General features: G+C 39.6%; 1 protein-coding gene across 6 annotated transcripts; it reads right to left on the bottom strand.

Annotated features, from left to right (window-relative positions):
• Positions 1 to 1617: 1617 nt before the first annotated feature.
• Positions 1618 to 20670, bottom strand: PRR27 (proline rich 27). Of its 6 annotated transcripts, XM_089676508.1 has the most exons (6): positions 20478 to 20668; positions 16886 to 16930; positions 14069 to 14113; positions 10819 to 10863; positions 8096 to 8140; positions 1618 to 2001 (listed from the first exon to the last, which is right to left on the bottom strand). In XM_089676508.1, the coding sequence occupies exons 1-6, from the start codon at positions 20584 to 20586 to the stop codon at positions 1763 to 1765; spliced, it is 528 nt and encodes a 175-aa protein (XP_089532634.1). In that variant the 5' UTR covers positions 20587 to 20668; the 3' UTR covers positions 1618 to 1762. The 6 variants fall into 6 exon arrangements, with proteins under 6 accessions (XP_089532634.1, XP_089532637.1, XP_089532636.1 ...); XM_089676511.1 differs by lacking the exon at positions 10819 to 10863 and having other exon boundaries at positions 20478 to 20670; XM_089676510.1 differs by lacking the exon at positions 14069 to 14113 and having other exon boundaries at positions 20478 to 20669.
• Positions 20671 to 21825: the final 1155 nt, after the last annotated feature.

Genomic DNA, 21825 nt, shown 5'->3' with positions numbered 1-21825 from the left:
TTGGTCCAGCTTGGATCAACTTAACTTTGTATATACCTGGTCAATTTCTGGGGGAAGCTGGAAATCACTGAAGTAGACACCACTATTGCTGTGTTCTTCACTTGCTTCTGGGTCCCGTGCTGAGTAGCTGGCCTGCTGCATTATGAATACAGGAGGTTAGCTGCTTTGCACGGATGCCGTTCAGAGAATGCTTTGGTAGCCAGCTCTATAGTTGCTGTGGACCTTTGCTTTTCCTCCTGTTGTTGGCTACATTATTATTCTGTGAATTGTAAGAGTGTAAAGTGAGGAAAGCGTGAATTGGGATTTGATCTAAGCACAATGCTTCAAATTGGCGTCTGGTGCCGAGCACTTTCAGTTCCTCTGGCAGGGATCTGAGTTAAATTGGAAACATCTGCACTGTTCATTATTTTCTTTTGGTAAGAGAACTGGTCAGTATAAAAGTTACTTTTTATATTAGTGTTAGAAACTGAGGATCTGAAGCACTCTGGGAAAAATTTGAGGAGCCCAGGATTGAGATCATAGGGCCTGGACCACTGCATAAAACAGTAGTCTTAAAAAGAAGCCTAGTGGTTTTGACTGTAGGGACAATTAACGGTTGATTTGTAACCCTAAGAAATGTCACGTCATCTGTAATCAACCAAAGAAGGCCTGACAAAGGGGTTGCAAAAAAAGATTGTTCCAATTTAAAAATCTAGCATAGCTTTGTGGTATTTTATTGGGTCAGAGAATTTTTCAGAGCCTGGATTTGAACCTAGGACTTCTGCGTTGTCCCCCTGCTCACTCCTTCTTTTCTCCCCCATCCCCCTTGGTGGCAGCAGCAACAAACAACCAAGTGTCCACAGCAAGATCCTCTGACTGTTGATAGCCTGTCAAGAAGAAGAAGACCAATCCCTAACAGACACCTTAACTACTGCATGCAGGGACAGAAATCAAGTGCACCACCGTACAGACCCAGCCCACCATTAGCTGGCTGAAGTTGACCAGTTAGGTGCCAGGTACTATAGAGCTGCCTCTCAGGGGTACCCCTTCTTAGGAAAAAATAGTTATACCCCCACTCAAGGGTATATACACAGAGTGCACCCCAGAACACTTTATTTGATCAGTTGTTACAGAGCGTTACTATGAGACTTTTCATTGCCATGTATATATTTTTACTATTTACAGTAGACTGTGTATACCAGGTTCATTTGATTTAGTATTATTGTTGTCTCAAACATAGGCTAATTGCCATACTATAGCCTAGTATTCACGTCAGTTAGTTCAATGCATTCAAACATATTTATTTATCTGTTGTCTTTGTGCTTTGCATTTATCTTGCCTTGCAATAATATACTTGCTTTATCTACCATCAAGTAGCCTGTGGCCTATTTCCTGTAAGGTAATATAGTGTGGTAGTATATTAATACTTAAGTTATGCAGGTGTGTGCAGCCTTCTATCATATAACTAGGTGTGTCAGAGAAGCGTTTTACAGGATTGAGGTGGAACAGAGAACCCATCATACCAAGCGGCTCCTGCAGGGGTTAGAGTTACAGTTATTTACATTTGCACTTAGCTGTTTGCCAAGAGTTCTATTTTAATATTTTACATTCAAAGGTTTTAAAGAATACAGACACAAATTGCATTGCTGGATATAATTTAATATCAGTAAGAATTTCGGATATTAACATAATTGTAGGTTTGTAGTCATGTAATAAGCATTACACTGTTATGTGTAAGAAGATGGTGGTAGAACCATAGGCAAACATTGTTATAGAATTGCTGTTACTTCTTGACTCCTGCTTTGCCCTTGACCTGGGAGGGCTGTGGTGCAGCTGGCTGAGGTGCAGCTGGCTGGGGTGCAGCTGGCTGGGGTGCAGCTGGCTGGGGTGCCACACATTGAGGCACAGGCTGGGGTGCCGCACATTGTGGTACAGATGGCTGGGGTGCCACAGTTTGAGAGGCAGCTGGTTGGGGTGTCACAACTTGAGGTGCAGTCGGCTGAGAAGCAGTTTGTGCTGGAGCTGTTTTGTAGAAAGACACTTGTGAGTAAAGTAATTTACAAATTTATTTGTAGATACATATTTACTAAAGCATATGAGCAGAAAATTGTGTCTGAGATTGGCTTGAGTAACAAATTTAACTGACGTAGGATATGCAATAAACTACTAATGGAGGACATTTGCAAAAAATACACAGACTAAAAAAAGGTGACATTTTTGTGTTTTATATAAATTGTATATACTATATGTCCATCATTTTTTAAATGCTTAATATTTCCGAGCAGATGAGGGAGTGACACCTCACCCATGTAGCCCACGAGGGAGCCGTAACATACAAGCGGGGTAAGTCTTTTCTTGCACATTAGAACAATCCTGTGGCTGGCAAGAAGTCACAAGTGTGACATGGACCTTACTGTTTTGTTTTGGGTAAAGCGTTTTAACTGCTTTTAAAATCCAACTGCAGCTATAATTTTGTGGCTGTTGTTAGTATAGAAGAGTGGAACCTCTTTAAAATGACCTTGTCACCAGCTTCAAGTGAGTTTAAACTCTGTTTAAAAAAAAATCACTCAAGTATGTATTCTTAGCTCAAAATCTACCTTATTTTGCTCTCAGCCTCCTCCAACTCTCAAATTTCCTTTTTGTTTTTTTGGTTGCTGTGATCTGACCTACTGTTCTTGTTCTCTGTGGTCCCACTTTAGGAACACACTTTTGCTTTCTCCCAAGATTGACTAGGGACTATGAAATATGGGATTTGTAGTGCGCATGGAGCAGTGCACATGTAAACCCAACATTTCAAATTCCTGATATGTGCCTGCTGTACCATGTACTTGTATGAAAAAGTATCCTGTATTGCTTCCTTTGTGTGAAATCCCTGATGTTCCTGCCAGTCCCTCTGCTTCCAATCAAAAACTGACCACACTAGGCAAGAGAGCACAGTGTGGTCCATGAGAACTCTGAGTGTGCCCTCCTATAATGATCAAACTTCTGCTGACATGACAAAGACATTTACTGGAAAGATCAGTGTACTGCTGTATCTCCTCCCCTAACTCCTGTGCAGCTGAGAACAGAGGGTATGTAATCACTTATATACAGCAAAAGGGGGAAAAAGGTGTATATAACGTTGTTTATATTTATACACAAATGTTTTGCCTTTCATTTCTGTTTTAAACTGAATGGATTGCTTTACAAGGTAACGGTTTACAATCAGTTTAACCTCTTCAATATCGGGCACTTTCACTCCCTTCCTGCCCAGGCCAATTTTCAGCTTTCAGCGCTGTCGCACTTTGAATGACAGTTGTGCGGTCAAACAACACTGTACCCATATGAAATTTTTATCATTTTTTTTTTAGACAGATAGAGCTTTCTTTTGGTGGTATTTAATCTCCACTGGGTTTTTTCATTTTCTGTTAAACAAATGAAAAATAGGCCGAAAATTTTGAAAATGTTTTTTTTATTTTCAGTTTCTATTATAAAATTTTGCAAACAAGTAATTTTTGTTTTTCACCGATGTGCGCTGATGAGGCTGCACTGATGGGCACTGATGGGGCTACACTGAAGGGCACTGATGAGGCTGCACAGATGAGCATTGATAGGTGGCACTGATAAGGTACACTGATGGGCACTGATGGGGCTGCACTGATGAGGCTGCACAGATGAGCATTGATAGGTGGTACCAGGGGCGGACTGACAACTCATGGGGCCCCCGGGCAATAGGGGATCATGGGGCCCCTGTGTCCTTGCCCAAACTCAAAAAAGCCTATGAAAAAGGTACCAGGGGCATCTCATGGGGCCCCCTACTGACCCGGGCCCTTGGGCAGTGCCCGAGTTTCCAAATGGTCAGTCCGCCCCTGGGTGGTACTGATAAGTTACACTGATGGGCACTGATGGGGCTGCACTGAAGGGCACTGATGAGGCTGCACAGATGAGTATTGATAGGTGGCACTGATAAGCTACACTGATGGGCACTGATAAACTGCACTGATAATCAAGGCAGTGTTGTGGTATAACTGGGGCAAATAAAAGCAATTGCTTTTTATGTGTAAAAACACCTTTCACCTTGTTTACACTAGCAGCAGCCCTTGCCGTCCCTCTGAAAAGTGATTGTGATGTGCTTTTCAGAGGGTGGTTAACATGTGGCTGGGAGGTGATATGTTGCCTCCTCACTGCCTATTTTAGCCCTGAAAAGCTAACATCACTGTGCCGCAATTGTGTGCATTGTAGCTGTTGCAGGGCAATTGTGGCCCCATTCACTTGAATAGGTTGAGTACAGCGGCAATGCTGCCCTAGAACGCAGCCGAGGTATCATTTTTGCCACTGCCGGTGAACAAATCTTTATTTCCTCTGCATGGGTTCACCCTGCCCAGCTGTTGTGTTGGATTAAAGCTGATCTCCATGTTTCATTTAACTTTACATAGTTTGTTTGGAGCAAGCTGGTCCAAATGAATGATTTAGCTAGGCTGACCTCTACTCAGCAATTCAGAGGAAACTTTGTATTCTATGAATGAATAAAAAGCTTCCCCTAATTGGCTAAGACAGAGAAGAGGGCTGATGATGTCACAATCTCCTCCGATCAGGAGATGCTTTGTATTTATTCATAGAATACAAAGCTTCCTCTGAATGACTGCGAAGCACTCAGCCCGATTCAGTTTTGTTCCTGGAGTATGACGGGAAGTCCCTATCCCACTGCTGGAACACAGTGCTGTTTACTATATGGAGCTGAGGCTACAGTGCACACAACCGCTGCAACTGTTAGTGAAGTAAATAGTTCGTTTGGGCCACCTTGGTCCATACGAACAGTTTAAAGTGGCTGTAAAACTTTTTTTTTTAAATAGTGAACATAATTATAATTATCTGCTCTTTGCAATGGTTTTGTGCGGAGCGACCCTGAACCTCCTATTCTGGGGTCCCCTGCCGGTGATCTTGTCTCCTCCTCATCTCTGAGTGCCCCATAACAAGCCGCTTGCTATGGGGGCACTTGTGCGGGCTCGATCCTAATTTTGGCTGTATGCGCCCCCCACACAGGATTTGACTGACAGCAGCAGAAACCAAAGACTGACAGCAGCTTTTGAAAGATTTTTTTACCTTTATACAGAGAATGCATCAGGGTAAAAAACCTTTTGCCTTTATAACCACTTTAAAGTTAAATGAAACATGGAGATTAGCTTTAAAGGGGAGGTTGGGGGGTAGCAAAACCACAGTTCAACCATCTTTTTTTTACCACTCCCTGGCTGCAAATGTTTAGGAGCCCATAGTGTGAATGAGCCCTAAGGCTAGATTCACACTTCTTCAATCCGATTTTGATCCACTTTCAGTGTAGCTTAAACTTGTAGCCGATGCAACTTTCATAAATTGTGTATATTCTGTTGGGCCAAAATTACACTGGAATAACACCAAAGTAGTACAGGAACCTTTTCCAAATTCGTGCTGAGTCACATTGATCTAAGCAGACACCATTGAAAACAATGTGATTTCCCTTGTCATGTGATTCTGTGCGACTCACGTCACATCTGAAATTGCACTAGTGTAAAGCAGGCTTAAGAGCCTCAAATATGCTTCCTGAGATCTTTGCAAATGCTTGTGCCCATTGCTTTGTAGAGTTGTGTTCTTGGATGAAACAAGTGAATAAAGCAGGCTTTAGAAACAGAACAGCCTGTAGAAGAATTTAGAGTTCGGTTGATGTTTGAATAAGGGAATCGGGAACACCTGGCATGCTTTGTTTCTGGAGAAAGAACTTGAAGGTTACAGTTCAGAATACTCAGATGGCCTGGGGAGCTTGCTGCCAGAAGAAAGTCCTGGAAGAGGTCTGTGGAGCATGTAATGATAGAAGGCTTGGGAAGACATTGAGACATTACTGGGAGAAGCCATGAGAGACTGCTAGGTGAGGCCTGGGAAATGCTTTTGCATGAGAGGCCTATGAAACGTGTTACCACAAGAGACTTCAAGGCCTATGAAGCTTGCTGCCATAAGATCGAAGTTAATTCATAGGCCCCTTTTACATGGGCACTGTCAGGCAGAAAAACCAGTAGGTTGAGGCAGTGGTCACCGGCCAACCACATACACATTAGCTGCAGCTCCGAAGCTGCACTGTGTGGCAAACAAAATAGGCATGCCATGTTCAACAGGCTTTTTTCCCACTGTTTTCCCCACTGACATAAATGTGGCTATGCTTGTTCCAAAGTTCCAAATGTGATTTAACCCCATGCCACCAATTGTAGGCACATATGCAGCCTCAATGAAGTGGGTCTCCTTCTGTGGGGTGGCATATGTTGCCAACAACTCTAGGTCTCATACTAATGATCGGGAGCCTGGAGGACCAGCTCTTGATCACTAATGTGATAGCCTGTGATTAACGAACACAGCGATCAGTAATTGTACAGCTTCCTGTGTTTTTTCTCCTCTTGAATGGAGAAAAAGATGCACTGGGGGAAATTATTAAAGTGTTACTATGAAAAACATATAATTCAATGCTGTATAATATTATAAAAATAAAAATGCTACTTAATAAAGTGACAAAAGTGACATACTCAAACTGAAGGCGCTCAGTTTGTGCTACAAGTGAATAATATTGCTAAAGTGTCCCACAAAATGTCAGTGAGTAAGTGGTATTTGCAAATATATAAATATAAAGTGACATAAGTGAACAGTCCAATATAAATAAATTGATGAGACAATATGGATGAATATTAAAACGTCCCAAAATTCTCCGTGATGAACGGGTGAAAGTGACTTCGTGCTTGAAAACTGCTATATGAATGCACTCACCAGAAGAGCGTGTTAAATGCTCATAAAGAAATATTCAGCTCCTCCACAGGTATGGATAACTTCCATCAGGAAAATCATGGTATGAAGACAGGGAAAAACACCACTGGCCTCTGACAGCTTTCAGGGATGACTCCGGCACCACCACTGGCCTCTCATTGCATTACAGGGATGGCTCAGGAAAAACCATGGACAGAACCAGCAGAATAGGGATGGCTCAGGAAAAACCATGGACAGAACCAGCAGAATAGGGATGGCTCAGGAAAAACCATGGACAGAACCAGCAGAACAGGGATGGCTCAGGAAAAACCATGGACAGAACCAGCAGAACAGGGATGGCTCAGAAAAAACCATGGACAGAACCAGCAGAACAGGGATGGCTCAGAAAAAACCATGGACAGAACCAGCAGAACAGGGATGGCTCAGGAAAAACCATGGACAGAACCAGCAGAACAGGGATGGCTCAGGAAAAACCATGGACAGAACCAGCAGGAATATTGCAATCCACAAATGATCAATAAATAAAAGGCACATCATAAAGGAACAGCTCTGTCTGATTCACACTGCGTGTCTGTCTGTAGTGAGAACTCTGGACATCCAAATCTGACGCGTTTCGAGGACTAGGCTCTTCCTCAGAGCCGTTTTCGATTGTAACATGGCAAAATGTAGAAAAGCTCAAGAAGTATGAAAACTTTTTCAAGGCACTGTATATGCTAATCCTAAAGGACCCCCCCCCCCCCGCTTTAATATTTTCAATCCCCTCTTATCTGGTTTGCTGGATTCCTGAACATATATGCTAAGTAAATTCAATATCTGTTCCGCTGTTATCTGCCACCTCATGCTTGGTCGTGCAGCACCATCTTCTGGAGCTTGCTATAACTTCCTGGTCCTTGCAGTTGACACCTGATAATGTGCCATGAAGTCACACCTGTTCTAGTCCACCCTGTGGAAGCTGAAGATATCATGGATATGTAGCGTGCATATCTCAGGAAGCTTCAGGAATAGGGTACACATCATTCCTGCCTAGGTGACAATAAAGGTATGAGATGAAAAAAAATCAACTGTTTAGAAAAAGGAATGAAGAGGGGGTTGCAGTAATGTAAAGTGCATTTTTTGAGCACAGGTCTGCTTTCAATAGAATCCTGATTCTAGCCTAAATATTATTATTATTATTATTATTATACAGGATTTATATAGCGCTTTACAATATAAAGGGAGATTATACAGCAATGATACAGTTCAATACAGGAGGGTTAGGAGAGCCCTGCTCCTTGGAGCTTACAATCTAAGATCTACTCTATTAGAAGAAAATAGTTAATAGTATTTTATATTATTTGTAATTTTCACTGGAACATACCTGGGGTCCCACACGCTGGTTTTGGATCAGTCACAACTGTAGGTGCTAGAAAACATAAGAGAATAAAATCATCAAGAGCTTGTATTTTATTAACCTCAGTTAGGTTGGCCATTTGGAATTAAGAACTAAAGACAAATTTGGCTTCTCTTGCCACATATTTTTCAACAATATTCTTATGCATCAATGAATACATTTGGAATTTGTGTTTTTTTTCTTAACAACACAATTGCCTAGTTTTTGCTATGTTGCAAAGTCTACTATTCTAATAGTCTAATATTTAGACAGAAAATGCTCCATAAATACAACCTTCAAAGTAAGATGTCATAAACCTTACAAGAAAAAATAATAAAGATATATTTATAAAGAGGTTAATGTGACATTCACCACACATTCACTGCAGGTAAACCAATGACTGTCGTTTAACAAATGTACCAGGAAGATTCACCTACAGTGAATTTTTGGTGAATGTCATTAAATGTCGTTTAGCAAGCAATAAAATTTTTTTTTTAAATAAATACTGTGCAGTAGTGAAAATACCATATTTTACTTTTTGTGAACTGATGCTATTGTGTTGTAGATGTTATATAAAATGTATATAAATTCTGATGTACAGTATGTTAATATGAGAAGAAAGCTGTACTGAGAGAAATAGACAGGTTCTGAGGCTTCTGAGGATGTCATGCAATGATGAGGAAACGCGTCAAATGGAACTTTTGGTTTGTCACTTCCGGTCTAGTTGGAACGCACGCTGAGGAGCTGGCAACTTCCTAGCAGACTGGAAAAACATTGCCTATATGCGTTTTGGCACATTATTTTTATTATAAGCTATTTTAATAAAAATAAAAAAAAAGTGTTTTTCACACTGACAGGATCTCTCTTCTCTTTTTGGATTATTTATTATCTGAGCCATTGGAGTATTGTTCGGCCTGTCGACAAGGAGAGGACATCCACATAAGATGCCAACAAGAAGGTCCAATCCAGGCCTTTGGTTACCACAAAGTATAGTTTGACTTTTCTTGTTATAAAACAAGGGGGTCATTGCAATGTGGTGAGTGCAGATTGTTCTATATGTGCATGTGGAGGAACTTTAACAAGTGGTGTGTCTGATAGCAAGATACAAGTACTTTTTTCACCTTCTATGGACTACTATTTCTGTTTGGACCCTAAGAATGCTTTGCACTAATTTCCTTTTTCTTTTGGACTTTGCACATATATGGATGTACTGTATGTTATAGAAAAGTATCATTTTAGTTTTCTTTAATCAGCACATTGTTTATATATTATATTGACGTCATGTCATGTCTTGGTAGGTTTGCAGTTGTGCCATACTCTTTCCATTTTCGGTTGATGGATTGAACAGTGCTCCATGAGATGTTTAAATCTTGGGATATTTTTTTTATAACCTAACCCTGCTTTAAACTGCTCCACAACTTTATCCCTGACCTGTCTGGTGGGTTCCTTGGCCTTCATGATGCTGTTTATTCACTAATGTTCTCTAACAAACCTCTGAGGGCTTCACAAAACCAGGGGCAGACTGACAACACACGGGGCCTCCGGGCAATAGGAAATCATGGGGCCCCTTTGTCCTCACCCACACTAAAACCACACCCAAAAAAGCCTATGAAAGTACCAAGGGCATCTCATGGGGCCCCCTACTGACCCCGGGCCCTCGGGCAGTGCCCGAGTGCCTGAATAGTCAGTCCGCCCCTGCACAGAACAGCTGTATTTATACTGAAATTAAATTATACACAGGTGGACTCTATTTACTAACTAGGTGACTTCTGAAGGCAGTTGGTTCCACTAGATTTTAGTTAGGGGTATCAGAATAAAGTGGGCTGATTACAAATGCATGCCAAACTTTTCAGATATTTATTTGCAAAACATTTTGAGAACCATGTATTATTTTCCTCCACTTCACAATTCTGTGCAACTTTGTGTTGGTCTATCACGTAAAATCCCAATAAAATACATTTACGCTTTTGATTGTAATATGACAATATGTGGAAAATTTCAAGGAGTATGAATACTTTTTCAAGGCACTGTATATGCTATTCCTAAAGAGGAACTTCACCCCCTGCTTTAATTTTTTTCCATCCCCTCCAATCTGATTTGCTGGATTCCTGAATATATATACTAATTAAATCCAATGTCTGTTCCGCTGTTATCTGCCACCTCATGGTTGGTCCTGCAGCACCATCTTCTGGAGCTTGCTATAAATTCCCGGTCCTTGCAGTTGACCCCTGATAATGTACCATGAAGTCACACCTGTTCTAGTCCACCCTGTAGAAGCTGAAGACTCCATGGATATGTAGCGTGCATATCTCAGGAAGCTTCAGGAGCAGGGTACACATCATTCTTGCCTAGGTGACAATAAAGGTTTGAGGTGGAGTGTAGTTTAAAAATGAAAAAAAAAAGATAAAAAAAAAAATCAATTGTTTAGAAAGGGGAATGAAGAGGGGGTTGCAGTAATGTAAAGTGCATTTTTTGAGCACAGGTCTGCTTTCAATAGAATCCTGATTTCTAGCCTAAACATTATTATTATTATTATACAGGATTTATATAGCGCTTTACAAAATAAATGGAGATAGTACAGCAATGATACAGTTCAATACAGGAGGGTTAGGAGGGCCCTGCTCCTTGGAGCGAACAGTCTAAGATCTACTCTATTAGAAGCAAATAGTTAATAGCATTTTATATTATTTGTAATTTTTACTGGAACATACCTGGGGTCACGCAAGCTGGTTTCTGATCAATCACAACTGTAGGTGCTAGAAAACATAAGAGAATAAAATCATCAAGAGCTTGTATTTTATTAACCTCAGTTAGGTTGGCCATTTGGAATTAAGAACTGAAGACAAATTTGGCTCCTCTTGCCACATATTTTTTAACAATATTCTTATGCATCAATGAATACATTTGTAATTTGTGTTTTTTGCATGACAACACAATTGCCTAGTTTTTGCTATGTTGCAAAGTCTACATCCATGAGATATTTATGTTTGTGATATGAACAACGGCATATAAAGTACTTCTTGGTGGACTGAACCTAATCTAGAACATATAAAAAACAGGGCATTATTAAAATGCACACTGTACAATGAATGATGTTAATATTTAGACAGAAAATGCTCCATAAATACAACCTTCAAAATAAGATGTCATAAACCTTACAAGAAAAAATAATAAAGATATATTTATAAAGAGGTTAATGTGACATTCACCACACATTCACTGTAGGTAAACCAATGGCTGTCATTTAACAAATGCACCAGGAAGATTCACCTGCAGTGAATTTTTGGTGAATGTCATTTAATGTCGTTTAGCAAGCAATAAAATCTTTATTTCAAATAAATACTGTGCAGTAGTGAAAATACCACATTTTACTTTTTGTTAACTGATGCTATTGTGTTGTAGATGTTATATAAAATGTATATAAATTCTGATGTACAGTATGTTAATATGAGAAGAAAGCTGTACTGAGAGAAATAGACAGGTTCTGAGGCTTCTGAGGATGTCATGCAATGATGAGGAAACGCGTCAAATGGAACTTTTGGTTTGTCACTTCCGGTCTAGTTGGAACGCACGCTGAGGAGCTGGCAACTTCCTAGCAGACTGGAAAAACATTGCCTATATGCGTTTTGGCACATTATTTTTATTATAAGCTATTTTAATAAAAATAAAAAAAAAGTGTTTTTCACACTGACAGGATCTCTCTTCTCTTTTTGGATTATTTATTATCTGAGCCATTGGAGTATCGTTCGGCCTGTCGACAAGGAGAGGACATCCACATAAGATGCCAACAAGAAGGTCCAATCCAGGCCTTTGGTGACCACAAAGTGCAGTTTGACTTTTCTTGTTATAAAACAAGGGGGTCATTGCAATGTGGTGAGTGCAGATTGCTCTATATGTGCATGTGGAGGAACTTTAACAAGTGGTGTTTCTGATATCAAGATACAAGTACTTTTTTCACCTTCTATGGACTACTATTTCTGTTTGGACCCTAATAATGCTTTGCACTAATTTCCTTTTTCTTTTGGACTTTGCACATATATGGATGTACTGTATGTTATAGAAAAGTATTATTTTAGTTTTCTTTAATCAGCACATTGTTTATATAACGGTTTTACACTATGTTGGATCTTTTTGCTTTACTGGGGATGCTTATGGAGAGGCACCTGTCCTAGTATCAGGAGGCATTAACTGGATACAAAATCTACCAGAGGAGGAGAGTTCCACCACTACTGTTGCAGAGGATTCCACTTGCTTGGAGGAACACAAAGAGGCATTTGTAGCTCATTGGTCCTGAGGGGCCTGGGCAGGAAGGTGAGGGGGCACCCCTGTCACTGTGGATTCACATTCAGTTTGGAGCACCTGCATGAAGAGTGTTTTTGTGTTTCACCTATTAGGACACTCAAGTGTTTAGCATTATAGATGTCACTGGGAGTGACCACAGTATTACATTTATATAAGGGATGAGATATATTGGCACAGCATATAGTGTATTTTTATGTTCATTTGTATATGAATTTGTAGTGCTGCACTGTTGATTGATTTCTAGGTTTGCAGTTGTGTCATACTCTTTCCATTTTCGGTTGATGGATTGAACAGTGCTCCATGAGATGTTTAAATCTTGGGATATTTTTTTATAACCTAACCCTGCTTTAAACTGCTCCACAACTTTATCCCTGACCTGTCTGGTGGGTTCCTTGGCCTTCATGATGCTGTTTATTCACTAATGTTCTCTAACAAACCTCTGAGGGCTTCACAAAACCAGGGGCAGACTGACAACACACGGGGCCCCCGGGCAATAGGAAATCATGGGGCCCCTTTGTCCTCACCCACACTAAAACCACACCCAAAAAAGCCTATGAAAGTACCAAGGGCATCTCATGGGGCCCCCTACTGACCCCGGGCCCTCGGGCAGTGCCCGAGTGCCTGAATGGTCAGTCCGCCCCTGCACAGAACAGCTGTATTTATACTGAAATTAAATTATACACAGGTGGACTCTATTTACTAACTAGGTGACTTCTGAAGGCAGTTGGTTCCACTAGATTTTAGTTAGGGGTATCAGAATAAAGTGGGCTGATTACAAATGCATGCCACACTTTTCAGATATTTATTTGCAAAACATTTTGAGAACCATGTATTATTTTCCTCCACTTCACAATTCTGTGCAACTTTGTGTTGGTCTATCACGTAAAATCCCAATAAAATACATTTACGCTTTTGATTGTAATATGACAATATGTGGAAAATTTCAAGGAGTATGAATACTTTTTCAAGGCACTGTATATGCTATTCCTAAAGAGGAACTTCACCCCCTGCTTTAATTTTTTTCCATCCCCTCCAATCTGATTTGCTGGATTCCTGAATATATATGCTAAGTAAATCCAATGTCTGTTCTGCTGTTATCTGCCACCTCATGCTTGGTCCTGCAGCACCATCTTCTGGAGCTTGCTATAAATTCCCAATCCTTGCAGTTGACACCTGATAATGTACCATGAAGTCACACCTGTTCTAGTCCACCCTGTGGAAGCTGAAGACTCCATGGATATGTAGCGTGCATATCTCAGGAAGCTTCAGGAGCAGGGTACACATCATTCCTGCCTAGGTGACAATAAAGGTATGAGGTGGAGTGTAGTTTAAAAATGAAAAAAAAAAGATAAAAAAAAAAATCAACTGTTTAGAAAGGGGAATGAAGAGGGGGTTGCAGTAATGTAAAGTGCATTTTTTGAGCACAGGTCTGCTTTCAACAGAATCCTGATTTCTAGCCTAAACATTATTATTATTATTATTATACAGGATTTATATAGCGCTTTACAATATAAAGGGAGATTATACAGCAATGATACAGTTCAATACAGGAGGGTTAGGAGGGCCCTGCTCCTTGGAGCTTACAATCTAAGATCTACTCTATTAGAAGCAAATAGTTAATAGCATTTTATATTATTTGTAATTTTCACTGGAACATACCTGGGGTCACGCAAGCTGGTTTTGGATCAGTCACAACTGTAGGTGCTAGAAAACATAAGAGAATAAAATCATCAATAGCTTGTATTTTATTAACCTCAGTTAGGTTGGCCATTTGGAATTGAGAACTGAAGACAAATTTGGCTCCTCTTGCCACATATTTTTCAACAATATTCTTATGCATCAATGAATACATTTGTAATTTGTGTTTTTTGCTTAACAGCACAATTGCCTAGTTTTTGCTATGTTGCAAAGTCTACATCCATGAGATATTTATGTTTGTGATATGAATAACGCATTTAAAGTACTTCTTGGTGGACTGAACCTAATCTAGAACATATAAAAAACAGGGCATTATTAAAATGCACACTGTACAATGAATGATGTTAATATTTAGACAGAAAATGCTCCATAAATACAACCTTCAAAATAAGATGTCATAAACCTTGCAAGAAAAAATAATAAAGATATATTTATAAAGAGGTTAATGTGACATTCACCACACATTCACTGCAGGTAAACCAATGACTGTCATTTAACAAAATGCACCAGGAAGATTCACCTGCAGTGAATTTTTGGTGAACGTCATTAAATGTCGTTTAGCAAGCAATAAAATCTTTATTTAAAATAAATACTGTGCAGTAGTGAAAATACCATATTTTACTTTTTGTGAACTGATGCTATTGTGTTGTAGATGTTATATAAAATGTATATAAATTCTGATGTACAGTATGTCAATATGAGAAGAAAGCTGTACTGAGAGAAATAGACAGGTTCTGAGGCTTCTGAGGATGTCATGCAATGATGAGGAAACGCGTCAAGTGGAACTTTTGGTTTGTCACTTCCGGTCTAGTTGGAACGCACGCTGAGGAGCTGGCAACTTCCTAGCAGACTGGAAAAACATTGCCTATATGCGTTTTGGCACATTATTTTTATTATAAGCTATTTTTCTGAACATAAACAAGTGTTTTTCACACTGACAGGATCCCTCTTCTCTTTTTGGATTATTTATTATCCGAGCCATTGGAGTATTGTTCGGCCTGTCGACAAGGAGAGGACATCCACATAAGATGCCAACAAGAAGGTCCAATCCAGGCCTTTGGTGACCACAAAATGCAGTTTGACTTTTCTTGTTATAAAACAAGGGGGTCATTGCAATGTGGTGAGTGCAGATTGTTCTATATGTGCATGTGGAGGAACTTTAACAAGTGGTGTTTCTGGTATCAAGATACAAGTAATTTTTTCACCTTCTATGGACTACCATTTCTGTTTGGACCCTGATAATGCTTTGCACTAAGTTCCTTTTTCTTTTGGACTTTGCACATATATGGATGTACTGTATGTTATAGAAAAGTATCATTTAGTTTTTTTAATCAGCACATTGTTTATATATTATATTTACATCACGTCATGTCTTGGTAGGTTTGCAGTTGTGTCATACTCTTTCCATTTTCAGATGATGGATTGAACAGTGCTCCATGAGATGTTTAAATCTTGAGATTTTTTTATAACCTAACCCTGCTTTAAACTGCTCCACAACTTTATCCCTGACCGGTCTGGTGTGTTCCTTAGCCTTCATGGTGCTGTTTGTTTGCCAATGTTGTCTAACAAACCTCCGAGGGCTTCACAGAACAGCTGTATTTATACTTAGATTAAATTACACACAGAAGGACTCTATTTACTAACTAGGTGACTTCTGAAGGCAATTGGTTCCACTAGATTTTAGTTAGGGGTGTCAGAGTAAAAGGGGCTGAATACTAATGCATGCCACACTTTTCAAATATTTATTTGCAAAAAATTTTAAAAACCATTTATCATTTTCCTTCCACTTCACAATTATGTGCCCCTTTTTGTTGGTCTATCACATAAAATCCCAATAAAACACATTTACGTTTTTGATTGTAAAATGACAAAATGTGGATAAGTTCAAGGAGAATGAATACTTTGTCAAGGCACTGTATATGCTAATCCTAAAGGGGAACTTCACCCCCTGCTTTAATTTTTTTTCCATCCCCTCTTATCTGGTTTGTTGGCTTCCTGAATATATAATAGATAGATAAGTAAATCCAGTGTCTGTTCTGCTGTTATCTGCCACCTCATGGTTGGTCCTGCAGCACCATCTTCTGGAGCTTGCTATAACTTTCTGGTCCTTGCAGTTGACCCCTGATAATATGCCATGAAGTCACACCTGTTCTAGTCCAACCTGTGGAAGCTGAAGACTCCAGGGATATGTAGCGTGCATATCTCAGGAAGCTTCAGGAGCAGGGTACACATCATTCTTGCCTAGGTGACAATAAAGGTTTGAGGTGGGGTGTAGATTAAAAATGAAAAAAAAAAGATAGAAAAAAATCAGCTGTTTAGAATGAAGAAGGGAATGAAGAGGGGGTTGCAGTAATGTAAAGTGCATTTTTTGAGCACAGGCCTGCTTTCAATAGAATCCTGATTTCTAGCCTAAACATTATTATTATTATACAGGATTTATATAGCGCTTTACAATATAAAGGAAGACAATACAGCAACAATACAGGAGAGCTAGGAGCAGGGGTGGACTGATAATTTAGAAACTCGGGCACTGCCCAAGGGCCTAGGGTCAATAGGGGGCCCCATGAGATGCCCCTGGTACATTTTTCATAGGTTTTTGAGTTTGGGCAAGGACACAGGGGCCCCATGGTCCCCTATTGCCCGGGGGCCCCATGAGTTGTCAGTCCGCCCCTGGCTAGGAGGGCCCTGCTCCTTGGAGCTTACAATCTAAGATCTACTCTATTAGAAGCAAATAGTTAATAGCATTTTATGTTATTTGTAATTTTCACTGGAACATACCTGGGGTCACGCAAGCTGGTTTCTGATCAATCACAACTGTAGGTGCTAGAAAACATAACAGAATAAAATCATCAATAGCTTGTATTTTATTAACCTCAGTTAGGTTGGATATTTGGGATTAAGAACTAAACACAAATTTGGCTCCTCTTGCCACATATTTTTCAACAATATTCTTATGCATCAATGAATACATTTGTAATTTGTGTTTTTTGCTTAACAACACAATTGCCTAGTTTTTGCTATGTTGCAAAGTCCACATCCATGAGATATTTATGTTTGTGATATGAACAACGGCATATAAAGTACTTCTTGGTGGACTGAACCTAATCTAAAACATATAAAAAACAGGGCATTATTATTATGCCCTGTACAATGAATGATGTTAATATTTAGACAGAAAATGCTCCTTAAATACAACCTTCAAAATAAGATGTCATAAACCTTACAAGAAAAAATAATAAAGATATATTTATAAAGAGGTTAATGTGACATTCACCACACATTCACTGTAGGTAAACTAATGACTGTCATTTAACAAATGCACCAGGAAGATTCACCTGCAGTGAATGTTTGGTGAATGTCATTGAATGTCGTTTAGCAAGCATAGACAGGTTCTGAGACTTCTGAGGATGTCATGCAATGATGACGAAAGACATCAAGTGAAACTTTAGGTTTGTCACTTCCAGTCTAGTTGGAATACACGCTGAGGAGCTGGCAACTACCTAGAAGACTGGAGAAACATTGCCTATATGCGTTTTGGCACATTATTTTTATTATAAGCTATTTTTATAAAGAATATATGTGTTTTTCACACTGGTATCTGGTATCAAGATACAAATCCTTTTTTCACCTTCTATGGACTACTATTTCTGTTTGGACCTTAATAATGCTTTGCACTAATTTCCTTTTTCTTTTGGACTTTGCACATATATGTATGTACTGTATGATATAGAACATTATTATTTAGTTTATTTAATCCACACATTGTTTATATATTATATTCACATACTGCTAATTGGTTTCAAGTGCTGTCTAAGGCTTTAAAAAGAAAACATTTTTCTTATAGTTCTTAGCTCTTATGTCACTTTGCCCTGAAAAAATACATACAAAAATATATACAAATAAGAACATCTCACCAACCATAAACAATTGATTTGTTTTAATTATCTCCACAGCAACACAACCGATAATTGTTGTAGTCACTATCCCGAAGAAAGACAAACCTGTACTTCTAGTATCATGGATAACTCATGTATGACTATATAGAGGATTTCTTTGTTTACTAGACAACACCTACAGTTGCAAGAAAACGTATGTGAACCCCTTGGGATTACGTGGAGTTTTGCATGAATTGGGTATAAAATGTGCTCTGAACGTCATCTAAGTCACAACAATAGAAGAACACAGTCTGCTGAACATAATACTACACAAACATTAGATGTTGCCATGGTTTAATTGCACATAACATGTAAATATTCACAGTGCAGGGAGGAAAAAGTATGTGAGGCCCTAGCTTAAAGACTTCTCCCAGAGCTAATTGGTGCCAGGAGTGAGCCAATCTTGACTCCAATCAGTGTGATGATATTGGATGTGTTGCTGACACCTGTCCTGCCCTTAAAAAACACACACCTGTTTTGGGTTTACTGGTTTCAAGAAGCACTGTCTGATGTGAACCATGCCTCGCAGAAAAGAGCTCTCAGAAGACCTACAATCAAGAATTGTTGACTTGCATGAAGCTGGAAAAGGTTACAAAAGTATCTCCAAAAGCCTTGATGTTCATGTGTCCATGGTAAGACAGACTGTCTACAAATGGAGAAAGTTTAGCACTGTTGCTACTCTCCCTAGGCGTGGTCGACCTGTAAAAATGACTGCAAGAGCACAGCGCAGAATGTTGCATGAGGTAAAGAAGAATCCCAGAGTGTCAGCTAAAGACCTACAGAAATCTCTGGCACATGCTAACATTTTTGTTGACACATCTACAATAAGGAAAACATTAAACAAGAATGGAGTACATGGGAGGACACCACGGAGGAAGTCATTGCTGTCCAAAAAGAATATTGCAGCACGTTTGAAGTTTGCAAAAGAGCACCTGGATGTTCCACAGCACTACTGGCAAAATATACTGTGGACAGATGAAACCAAGATTGAGTTGTTTGGGAAGAACACACAACACTATGTGTGGAGAAAAAAAGGCACAGCACACAAACATCAAAACCTCATCCCCACTGTAAAACATGGTGGAGGGAGCATCATGGTTTGGGGCTGCTTTGCTGCCTCAGGGCCTGGACGGATTGTTGTCATTGATGGGAAAATGAATTCCAGAGTTTATCAAGACATTTTGCAGGAAAACGTACGACCATCTGTCCACCAACTGAAGCTCCGCAGAGGATGGGTGATGCCACAGGACAATGACCCAAAGCATACATATAATTCAACAAAACAATGGCTGCAACAGCACAGAATATGCCTTCTGGAGTGGCCCAGTCAGAGTCCTGACCTCAACCCAATTGAAATGCTGTGGCATGACCTTAAGAGAGCAATTCACACCAGACATCCCAAGAATATTGCTACACTGAAACACTTTTGTGAAGAGGAGTGGTCCAAAATTACTCCAGATCATTGTGCAGGTCTGATCTGCAACTACAGAAAACGTTTGGTTGAGGTTATTGCTGACAAAGGAGGGTCAACCAGTTATTAAGTCCAGAGGTTCACATACTTTTTCCTCCCTGCACTGTGAATGTTTACATGTTATGTGCAATTAAACCATGGCAACATCTAATGTTTGTGTAGTATTATGTTCAGCAGACTGTGTTCTTCTATTGTTGTGACTTAGATGACGTTCAGAGCACATTTTATGCCCAATTCATGCAAAACTCCACGTAATCCCAAGGGGTTCACATACGTTTTCTTGCAACTGTAATTACTGATATATATATCTTTTTAGTTCTACTTTAAGAGGGAGCCCCCCAACCACTAGTGTAGACAAGTCCTGGTAGAGATGATTTAGATGGCATTCACATAAACATAAAGCCTATATAATACTCCCTTCACAAGACAGTGTTACTGTCCAAGGGTGTCTGTGTTGCTTCCCCATAGCTCCATAGATAGAGGAGACACCCTTAGACAGGAAGTGTGTTATTGGCTTGATCACAAGGGGAAAATAAAGGGAAAAAATCCTGAAAACAAATTTAGCCACGACATCTAAGGACTGATAAGATAAGATTGCAATATATAAAATGTTTGCTTTTGGGTTTAGATATACTTTGAAAAGACTGCAAAGCTGTAACCATGTGTGCAGAGTGAAGATAATGCTTTGTTAACTAGGCAGTGCTAAAAACAGGCCTTGGAGGATTCCTTCTATAGTCAGACTTCAGACATGGAGGATAAGACTGTAGTTTACTGAACTTGTCAAGATCAAAATAGCTAGTATCCGCTGACTGGGCCAGACTTCCTCTCCACACGCTACAAGAGTAACAGCAGTGTTGTAGCATGTACCACAAGACATTAAAGTGTATGCCAGAAAGTCATGGAACCCTGCCCATCGGTTTCTTTGGTTCTGATACCATATTAAGATATTTGCCCTGACACTTACCTTTATCGCATGGTTTAGGCACCTGTCTGGTTTGGTCTTGTTTCTGTTGATTGTGGTCATCATGGTGTTGTGGTTGCTCATGTCCACGGCCTCCCTTGATTCCAGACATAACTAACTTGATTTGAAATAGACTGAAACTGAACAGGCAATAAAGAAGTATTCCTTTCAGGTTGTGATGTGCCGTTCACAATTCAACCTCTTTTATACAGTGGTAATCTGTATTAGAAGAGACTGACAGCTGACGTCTGATGAAATTCCAAAAATTCAACAATTTGTATATTTAAGATTGATTGTTGAAAATATTGCAAATTGATCTCCGCCCATAAGCACAGGTGTTTTCATCTGATCACCCCTCGCCTAAAAAGACTTGCATGAGTCATTCATTTTTTCTGAATTATTCTATACATTGTGTTCAAAATCTCAGGTTGTCATGTAAGGGTGGACCATAAAAAGATATATATATATCAGTAATTAGGTGTTGTCTAGTAAACAAAGAAATCCTCTATATAGTCATACATGAGTTATCCATGATACTAGAAGTACAGGTTTGTCTTTCTTCGGGATAGTGACTACTACAATTATCGGTTGTGTTGCTGTGGAGATAATTAAAACAAATCAATTGTTTATGGTTGGTGAGATGTTCTTATTTGTATATATTTTTGTATGTATTTTTTCAGGGCAAAGTGACATAAGAGGGTTCCTACCAGCTAATTATGGTGGTATAATATTGCCCTGATTAAGTAAGTATGGTCAATTGCTCGTTTTCTGTGCTTTCCTAAAGCTTAAGCGCAGCCAAAATAAAAAACACAAACATCAGCACAAGGGAAATAACTTACTATCAGAAGGATGTGTCCCTGATACTAATTCCTCTTTTACTAGGTGAAATATTCCTCTCTCCATGGCCCCCCTCCCCCACTACTGTAATCTTCTGGTTTAGTGGGGGTTAATGGAACTAAGGGGCTGTCAAAGGTGCTTTGACTGTGCCCACCCTTTCTGCCCACCTCCGTCAGTCATAAAAGCTGTAGCACAACCCCGGTGGAGGTCACTGAAAGATGATGGTCCCCAAAGGTTTCCCTGACCTTGCAAGCCCTTCGACACCTCTGACACCCTGGGTTCAGACATGGTACACACAGGATCACACTTGCAATGACAACAAATTGTAGTAAGGCAATTGGATATTCACTAGGAGCTTTCAAGTCAAAAGACAAAGATTATTAGGATAGTTAACTTAGTGTGAGCCATTTAGTCTCTGGGTAATCAAATCAAAAGATGTACAGTAAAGGTGAATCAAACAGAAAATACAAGTAGACCATTTAAAGAACCTTTTGACCCCAGGCATCAAAGGAGA

Source organism: Staurois parvus, unplaced genomic scaffold (assembly GCF_062004578.1).
Source record: "Staurois parvus isolate SC_StPar_1 unplaced genomic scaffold, SC_StPar_1.0 ptg000170l, whole genome shotgun sequence".
In the NCBI taxonomy this organism is placed as follows: domain Eukaryota; kingdom Metazoa; phylum Chordata; class Amphibia; order Anura; family Ranidae; genus Staurois; species Staurois parvus.
Note: the sequence above shows the minus strand (reverse complement) of the source record. Positions and strands in the feature narration are given on the sequence as shown.

Bases quoted from the DNA above. Each gene is read 5' to 3' on its own strand.
- PRR27 (XM_089676508.1), bottom strand. From the start codon at position 20,586: ATGTCTGGAATCAAGGGAGGCCGTGGACATGAGCAACCACAACACCAT. The intron at 14,114-16,885 runs GTATGTTCCAGT...TATGTTTTCTAG, and splicing joins ACCAGCTTGCGTGACCCCAG to CACCTACAGTTGTGACTGAT. The intron at 8,141-10,818 runs GTATGTTCCAGT...TATGTTTTCTAG, and splicing joins ACCAGCTTGCGTGACCCCAG to CACCTACAGTTGTGACTGAT.